At 38.8% G+C, this 9,450-nt stretch overlaps 2 protein-coding genes across 2 annotated transcripts; one reads left to right on the top strand and one right to left on the bottom strand.

The window, feature by feature from the left end:
- Positions 1 to 1,561: 1,561 nt before the first annotated feature.
- Positions 1,562 to 3,069, top strand: LOC119560252 (accessory gland protein Acp29AB-like; the record flags this gene model as incomplete). The annotated part of the gene is made up of 2 exons (XM_037873617.1): positions 1,562 to 1,733; positions 2,478 to 3,069. Coding segments are annotated over 2 exons (735 nt in total), but the record flags the coding sequence as incomplete, so codon positions are not given.
- A 57-nt stretch (positions 3,070 to 3,126) lies between these two features.
- Positions 3,127 to 6,127, bottom strand: LOC119560251. The gene is made up of 5 exons (XM_037873616.1): positions 5,314 to 6,127; positions 5,257 to 5,274; positions 4,311 to 4,830; positions 3,702 to 4,224; positions 3,127 to 3,639 (listed from the first exon to the last, which is right to left on the bottom strand). The coding sequence occupies exons 1-5, from the start codon at positions 6,125 to 6,127 to the stop codon at positions 3,127 to 3,129; spliced, it is 2,388 nt and encodes a 795-aa protein (XP_037729544.1).
- Positions 6,128 to 9,450: the final 3,323 nt, after the last annotated feature.

Here is a 9,450-nt window from a genome sequence, read left to right as displayed (position 1 = left end):
GAGCGCCTTGGTAAACAACATCGCGATGGCTCACCCACAGACACACACACCCGTGAAGATCCTCCGGATCGGAGCATCCCAATCGTAGGCGTAGTATTCGCTCTCCATTCGAATGTGTATCTGTATCTTTGTCTGCAGCTGCGGATGTATCTGAGGCTGTATGGGTGCCGTGTTCGTTTTTTGTTTTGTCTAATTTTTAATCAACATTTGCACGTTGGCCCAATCCATACATGGTTGCGATGGAAATCTCTCAGCGATGATGAGAACGCACTCGCAATTAGAAATAAGAATTTCAAAACAAAACCAAAAGTTATATATCGCCGCATTCTCTCGGCCATAATTTGGTGGGTGTGGGCTGTTTTGCTGGGTGGGTGGGTTGCTTTTGGTGCTCGTTGGTTAGGGACTCAAAAGCCATAAACGCAAACCGAAAATTGTTAATAGAGCGCACATTGCATTTATAGATTTTCCACATTTTGCTGGTTGGCAAAACTGAAATTAATTAAAAGTGCCCATAAGCATTTCTTTCCGTTTTTTTTTGTTTTTTGGCGGCACACTCTCATTAATCACAAACGAGATCATTAAAATCCATTCGGTTAATGATCAAAACTCTTAATTGACTTATATGGTGCTATGGGAATTTTCAAAAATAATAACAAAAGGCAAAATGCGTTTGTTGTTTACTTTACATATTCTCTCAGTTTTTCCGAGTGTGCGAGTGTGGGTGAGATGGAAATCGAAGGGAAAGGCAAAAATAAATAAAATGAAAACCGTGCGCTCTCACGTTTTTGCAAGAGATTCTTTGACGCTTACGCGCAGAAACGTATCTAGACTATGGAATTCTATTTTTAACGCAGAACTCACGAAATTCTTATATTTAAATTTAGATAAATATATGATTGGCCAGTTATCGCAGGTGAGGAAGTGGAATTTCTTAATAGGGCTGATTGAGTACCTTGGTAGTAAATAAGGGAATAGTTTGGCATAGCAAAATGTGTCACTGAGTATTTGATGGGTCAAGTTAATTGTCTTAGATACTTTCTTTGTTCCCTAATAGCCATGGAATCCTCCTTATAAAATATATAATTTCCCCAAGATATATGCGTTCATTCACTCTATTTTCCCCACTATCAGCTGGGTAGTCGGCAAACATTTTCACAACGCCTTGTTGGGCGCCATTCATTCGGTCTGTCACAACGCTTAGTTGGTCAGCATTAATATAGAAATACGTCTGAATATATGTTAGCGCCTGTGTGTTATTTTTTGTGTTTTTTGAAATTTTCGGCCCACATTAGCTGGCTAGCAGCTGATTGAATTGTGTTGGCCAGCAACAACACAAATCTGCCAATTTGATGATACTGCAACAAATGTGCTGCCTGAAAGTATTATTTATAAAAATCTGAGAAAGCCACATATACGAGATTTGGTTGGGGCAGAGCCATCAGAAGCGGAGGCACCAGCCAGGCCAGCACAAAAAAGCGGCGAACAGACCAGGTCGGAACATTGGGCCACCACCTTTTAAGGATGCGCCAAACAACGGAGCAGAATGCCGACGACAGCTTGACGTTGGCGGCGTGCGCGCTTGTTCGCTTTTCTGACAACCAGCCGCATCGCCAGCAGCCATGGGTACGGATATTTCTACGGGTATGAGCACCAAACACGGAGAAAAATATCAGGAGTCTACAAAAAAAAAACCTTCCTGGATAGTTTTCAAAAATATTTGGGCTTTTCATTTGGTAAGAAATACCTTTTCAGAAAGACGTAACTTAATAAGATTACTTGTATGTATTTCTTGGTAATCATTAGAACGAATAAGATAATATTTAAAATCAGTTAATATATCATTGAACATTATACTTTTCTTTCCGTGCACCTGCAACGCAGACTGCATTCCACGGTGTATTGCAATACTGTATTTTTAAATTGAATATTGTGCCAAGAAAATATTAATATATAAGCATATATTTATGAATCTCTTCAAGCAATATTTCGACATTTTTATATTTAATTTGTATTTAATGCGTCTAATGCAATGCACATGTTTGGTTTGGGCGTATGCTTGATCAATAAAAAGAAGCAATACCAAAATCAAATATTTGCACTGACAGAAACCACTTATAAAATAGGCTTTTGAAAAATCTATGAACTAGTTAAATTTTAGATTCATAAAAGAACAAATGTATTGTAAAATTTTTTGCATACTTTCTGGCAGACGTACAAGCATTAAACGTGTGATTATAATATGTGAGCATTTAATTTATCAGTAAATTTTTGTACAAATATACTTTAATTCTGTTGACTTTAAACCTTAGAGGCATTCATATTCATTCATATAACATATATATACTTCACCTCGCTTATCAATAGCCTTTAAATACGCGCCCAGAGCAATACAAGCTATCAGTGTTCATTCATATACGAAATGCTGAGGTACTTTTTGATTTTATTTTGCACATTTCATGTGTGTTTTCCTACTGGAGTTCTGTTGGAATGCGAAGAAGCCACGGATCAGGATCGCTGTTCTCATTTGGTGAAGCCCTTATTGGATCTTGTGGCTGCGGGTCAAGAGCGTTTGAAGACCTGCGAAGCCAACCAAATAAACGGCACCTTTGCAAGACTGGACCGTATTGAGGGGCAACTAGAAACACTAAAGAAGGTCATACCGCCGAACTTCGAGAAGATTGGCTCTCGGTATTTCTACTTCGAGAGAAGGGTCAAGCAGAATTGGTTCGCCGCTGCAAATATTTGCCGCCAGTTGGGGGGTGCCCTGGCCAGTATCCAGAGTGACGAGGAGCTGACCGCCATCAAACACCATCCAAAACGCGACTACGAAGAGCACTACTGGCTGGATATCAACGACCTGGCAGCTGAGAATACGTTCGTGTCCTCTACGTCCGGCCACAATGCTCCGTTTTTGAAGTGGGCTTCGACAGAACCAAACAATTTAAATAAACTGGAGCACTGTGTTGACCTTTATTGGGAGCATATGTACGATAACTATTGCACCAAAATGTATTATTTCATTTGTCAATCAGAAAAATAAAATAAAAATTCTTTTAAATTATAAAATGACTTATGTATATCTTTATCAATCAACTGGGAATTTCAAATCTTTTCGTTCTATATATATTAAATAATAACTTTGTTTTTCTGTACACGTGGTATTCTTCGGATCCTTCTCCTTTTAGATCGGTAGAATTGGAAAAGGCACAACTCTATGACAAAGACGCCACTGGCAACCATCAAAAGTCCTCCAGAAAATGCGATGGCTCCTCGAAACTGATCAAAAGTAAGAGCCTTGAAAGGATCCTCTCGCACCTTTGTAATCTCCTCGTGAATCATACGCCGCATATCTAGATCACGTGCCCACTTTTGCATATGACCCGATTCAATGATGTGTTGGATCACCGGGTTTATCTGGTGCAAAAGATGGTACTTCTTCGGCAGCAGCATGGTCACTAGATAAACATACAGGGATTCTCGTCGATCGAAGCAGAAAAGACGATCCCTTTGGATTCGAGGATTATAGAAGGAGTGCTGTCGAGAAACAGCCACTGCGATGTGTTCGTTTTGAGCGGCATCATTGAGGCATTCAACCAAATTATAGCACATCTGAAACTTTTCCCGAATATATTTGAAGATCTGTAAACGGATTAAAAGGATCTTAGATCATTTTAAAATCTGTATATTGAAATAAGACCCACCTCCCCTTCCTTATTTAGATGTCTAACATGATCGGAGGTGCCCATGATGGTCATCCGGTTGCTGAAGATCTCCTCCAAAGTCTGAACCTGATAGGAACTGCGTGGTGTGGTCAGTGTGCTGATCAGAAAACTCTGGTACGTATTGCTGAAGAAGAAGCCCATCAGAAAAGACAGAGCAAATAGTTGTCTCAAGGTTATGGGAAAATTCTGAGCCGGAATGGCCTGGTTGAGCAGGATTCCAAGAACCCTCAGGCAAATGGGAAAATATCCATTGAGATTACGCAGCCGAAAGCCAGAGACTCGCTGAGCCACCAATACGACCAGAGAACATATCACCACAAAAAGTCCGAGCAAGAAACCTGCATCTGCTTTAAATGTGGCCACGAAATTGAAAAAGCCATGCCTTCGCTTTGCCCTTGCCACACACCAAGTGAGTTCGTCCTGGTGATAAGGAATGGAACTTGATACGTACTGACTGATGCTCGGATCCTCATCTATTCCGCCCACTATCATCTCGATCTCTCTGCGGTTGTTTGGAATAATAATAATATATAAGTATAACAAATTTTGAGTGATTAAATTATCCTCCTTAAATTATTTTATGCTCACCCATCGATAAGTTGTTGAAATAGATGGTATAAATTGCTGTTCTCGCTCTGCATTTCAATGTTTACATGCAGACGCTCGGCGATGGTCTGCAGCATTTGGTACTCGATTCCACTCAACTTCACCTTTGCACTGGACTGAGTTTCAGTGTCTGGGATGGTGTTGTCACCCTCTTCCCCCGGATCACCATAGCTCTCGTCCTCCGATTCCCCATAACTGGGGGATGTTTCGTTGTAGTCGTCTCCATCACCTTGTAAACCATAGTAGTAATCGTCTACGGGATCCTCCTCACTGTTGCGAAATATATATGGTTCCCAAGGTCGAAAAGAGGCTGTTAGAGGACATCCACTAAGATCACTAGGGAATTTATCCTCAAACTTGGCGCGATAGAACTCCTCGATGGTGGCCTCCGGCTCTGAGGAGTTTGAATTTAAGTTAGTCTCAAGTTCCTCATCATCTTTGTCAGTCGACTCATCAGCTTTATCCTCATTATTAACCCCAGTTGAACTTTGAGTTGGATCATCTCTGCTTGTTTCTGTTGCAGTATCCGTCATATTTGCATCACTATCGCTATAAGATTTGTCAGAATACTCATCATCCGGTTCAAACTTTTTTCTTATGAATTTTTCTTTAGTTTTTAAAGTGGCATAAAACTTTGTATTTCGAGAGTTATTATCATTGTTATCTTGGTTCTGTAAGTTGTCATTATAATTTTGACTTTCTTCATAGCTTATATATTGATCATTTATTGCATCGTCATTTCTGTTTTCCTCGCTTACTGGGTCATTAATTATATTATTTCCTTTATTATTATCTTCTTGACTTGAAATTGCCTCTGAATTTTGACGATCACTTTCTCCATTATCATCTGCACTTTTGTTTACATGATTTTCATAATCAATACCTTCTTGTTCTTGGCTTATGACACTATCTTCTTTATCATCCGAACTTTCTTTACCACTTTGTTCTTCAGTTTGGGAGTATTCATCTTCATTTGTTTCGGCACTCTTGTTTTCATTATCATTATATTGCTCTTGACTTTGTTCGTCTTGATCATGCTCATTTTCCTGACTGTTTTCATTTTCTGTATCTTCCTCCTGGCCTCCACCGCCCTCCCCCTCTCCAGATTTTTCATCATCACTTTCCTTTTCTTCACCCGGATAGTCACAGGCATCTATTAATTCAATTGATATCACGCGATTTCCACAGTTATTATCCGGGTGATAGGGAAACACTGTTTTTCCGTAGAAGAATTCGTTTTCCTCGCTCTGCCCGATTACATTCACATTGAATATCTTCTTGTTCATGAAGACGAGAAGCAGTTCCACCATGAGGTCAGTCATCTCCTCGTCTGTTTCCTCCATGCTGGCCAAGTAGACCACGAATTGGGCCAGGGGATTCCAGTTGACCATGCTCTTCCAGTGCTCGAATATCTCATCTATATCTTCGTCATCTAAACTCTCAATAATTACGAAATAACACTGCGGCTTCTCGCTCATAACGAACTTGGATGGCGAAGGACCCTCCTTAGAGTTCGTTATCAAGATGCTCCAAGGATACTTCGCATACGTGTTCAAACCTCTAAGTAACTGCTCTTGAATGTTGAGCAATTGATAGTTCCGATTGAAGCACAGTACTGAGCCGGAGAGTCCATCTCCGGAATCGAAATATTTTCGGAGCAAGGCGAGGATGCAAGCTTCCGGCGCTTTGGGCTCAGTTGGAACCTTCATCAGATTGATTCCAAATCCGTAAACCTCACAATGCTGACTCAAGAGGAACAGCAAGGTCGCCAGCCAAAAACGTTGCTCAGGTGTGGACATTCCGCAAACGACTGAGTGTGCCACGCCCACCGTCCACGGCCCTTGAGGGCGGGCCACGCACTCCCAGCCCCCGAGGGACCGACTCTGTTATTATACAGCAATTATGTTAATTCTTCAATCTATGGACTGATTTGGCCCCTCAGCAGTGACTGTGACTGTTGGGCATGAATAATATTTTCCCCCATTCCGCCTGGTTTGTTTGTTTTAGGCCACGTTTTTTATGGTCCCGTCATAGGCGCTGACGCTCCAATTGAATTGCGACAAGTCTTATCTGAAATCTCTCCGAGCCAATATGCCACACTGCCTGCAACCTCAGTCAGTCCAACTCAGTGCCAGCTTTTTAGCTATTTGGTTGCTTAAACATTGGAAATATATAATAGCGGAAATATATAATGTTGATGAGGCACAAATTTCAAATTTTTAAGGGTAAGATGTTAAATGGAAATTAGATTGTTTAAAAATAAAACAACATCCAAATTCTGGACTCTTTAGTATTGAAATGATACTGTAAGGAATAGACTTTTTTTTATTAAGTCTTAAATCTATACTTAAATCTAAGTACTGACTCTGGTATACTTTTAGTACAAGCAGTATTAAGTCTCAACTTTCTGTTTTTTTTGGGTGTACGAATAATAATAATATAATAATAATTACCTGGAAATATAGAATTATATGTTCACTTCAGTTTTCTTAAATTTGTAATACGTATTTTTTGAAGTAATTGCCAAAAATCTATCAATTTTTTCCAAGTGAATTCTATCAACACTGGCCAAACTCAGACCATTCCATCCTATGGTTGGGTATAGACTCACCCATTTGACATTAAAGTTAGAGCCACGGGTTTAACAAGGCCTGACATTTTGTGATCATAAATAACATTGCATCGAATGTGAAAGAAAAAACAAATTGAGTAAGCGCGTGGCTCAAAAAACGAAACACACGACCACATGCAATTCAATCGCAAAATGTTGGTGGACACTAGATTTGAATCCAGCAAATTGCTCTCATTTTTTTATTTATTTCTTCGGCCGGCAACATATTTCATAAACGCACTTTTTTATGATCCCGTGCATTGCGCAAATCGTAAAATTTCATTTTCATGCACGGCTGCGGTTGGTCTCCAATAAATTTTAAACACAAAGTTGCTACATTTTTATGGCCAGCACACCTTCACAAACAGTTAAAACAATCAATTCTTAGTGAGAACTATTAAATCAGGAACATTAAACATCCAATTAGTCGATCAATAGTCAATTAAGATTAGATTGCTGCCAAAACTATGTGTGTTAGTGGGAAATCAATTGAATAATTTTCCAATCAGGCAGTAATTCGAGTTTGATTTTGTCCCCACGGCTGATGGTAAAAGTTGAGCCAGTTTTGTATTTTGTGGTCATGAGCTACAAAATATGTTAAGTATGTGGAATATTCGAAATACATTAACCAGGCGAGTAAATTGAATAAGTAACCGCTTTTGTTATGTCTACGCTCTCCTTAATAATAAATTAAATTAAATAAAACCAAAAATCACTTGCCTAGTCGGTATGATAATTTGTTAAAACATATTTCTGGCATAGCACAAAAGAAATCGACTTGTTTTATACTTTTGAATACAAATTGCGGATTAATGAATAAGTATATGAATTATATATATTTTCTACCCTTTTAAAATAAGAGATTGTTATGTTGGGTAAAGATTATGGCTTAGTCGCTTTGCAGCTTGAGTAGAATTCCTTTTTAAATATTAATCATCAACTGGTATTATGACCTATATACAAATAATCTTTTAATTTAGGCACCCAATCTTTAAGCTGCAATGTATTCTTACCCATTGGCATAAAAGCATTTCAGTGAGTCATTTAAAAAAGGTATTCGAATTTCGTTATGGCAACAGCATGCATTTCGTGCAATTTATTAGTTTGACGTCTGAAAACAAAGCCAGCATACATGTCCAGCGCACTCCAAGCCCCCAGTCCCCATTATCCATTATCCGCTATATAGTATATCGGATCAGTTCAGTCTGCCATACTTTGCATTGGCCACAGGCGTCAAAGTCAGAGTCAGTTGCAGTACTTTTGGCATGGAGTTGACCTTCGTTAAGAGAATAGAAACGGTCATAACTGCACCTAAAAAAAGAATCTAGCTTAAACATAAAAAACTCTTTCTACTCGAGCTGTGAGCTTTTATACTGAGAAATTGAAAAAACAAAATAATTAAAAATCTTTTAAGCAAAAATATCATTAATTTATTAGCCAGCATATCATTTTTCACTAATGCAAAATATTAAACGACCCTCATTAATTTTTTTCCGTACTTCTATGGGTAAGTAGTGGCCATATATACTTCAAGACTGATTTATTGAGCAAATGGTCGGGTAATAATAACTCTGTAACCGCAGTATGGTGCTTGAATATTATTGGAGGATATTGATAATCCGATGGTATTCACAATCGACGAAAAACGAAAGTATGCCCCACTCACAAAATCATACAAAACAATCGCGGCTGAGTTTGATTGTGAGTGTCTGTGGGAAACCCAAACCGGCTGTTGGCACACCTTCTGCGGAGGTGGAGCCTTCAGCCACATTGGCCTAATTGGTCTAATGGTCTGCATTTATGGAAAACCAAAGAATTAGAATTAGTGCTGATCGCGATATTAGTTGATTGAGATCCGGCGCTTAGAAGGGTTGGCCGCAAAGGTCCCTCGACTTAGCCCAGCTAAGAGCCCAAAATGTTTACCAAATTCATCAAGACCTTGCCGTCGATGACAGAGCCGGTAATGAAACTGTCAGCAGTTGCCTCCGTGCGCTTGGATTGATTCAATTTAACCAAAGTTTTGCGCACGGAATGCGAAAATGAAGCAATTGCACGTTGGCGATGACAAGGCATTTGGAGAATGCCGGCGGACAGCCAGTAAGCCTCAATTTGAAACATATTTAAGGTTCATTTCGTAATGGACTCACTAAGGGGAGATAGCCGATTACTGCATTTGGGTACAGGCAGAACAAATGTATTATTATTTTCAAATTACCCTACTAAAACTGTAGCATTAATTGTTTATTTGACCACTTTTATGTCAAGTCAAGGAGGAAACCTTATTGATAAATTGTTAAACTGTATGGGATTATAGTTCTTTAATTACTGTTATCTTTAAAATCAATTTATATCTCAAATAAATTTGACTTTTTTAGTTATTGGTATCTCAAAAATCAATTGGCATAGATATAGATTTAGAATTTCATACCTTAAATTTATTGTATATTTTTAACTAGTGTTATTTTAAAAATCAATTAGGCAAAGTTAGGACTTTTTAATATTACATCTTAC

The sequence above is a fragment of the Drosophila subpulchrella genome, unplaced genomic scaffold (genome assembly GCF_014743375.2).
Source record: "Drosophila subpulchrella strain 33 F10 #4 breed RU33 unplaced genomic scaffold, RU_Dsub_v1.1 Primary Assembly Seq354, whole genome shotgun sequence".
NCBI classification, from domain to species: domain Eukaryota; kingdom Metazoa; phylum Arthropoda; class Insecta; order Diptera; family Drosophilidae; genus Drosophila; species Drosophila subpulchrella.
The sequence above is the reverse complement of the archived record's forward strand: the minus strand, read 5'-3'. Positions and strand labels throughout refer to the sequence as shown.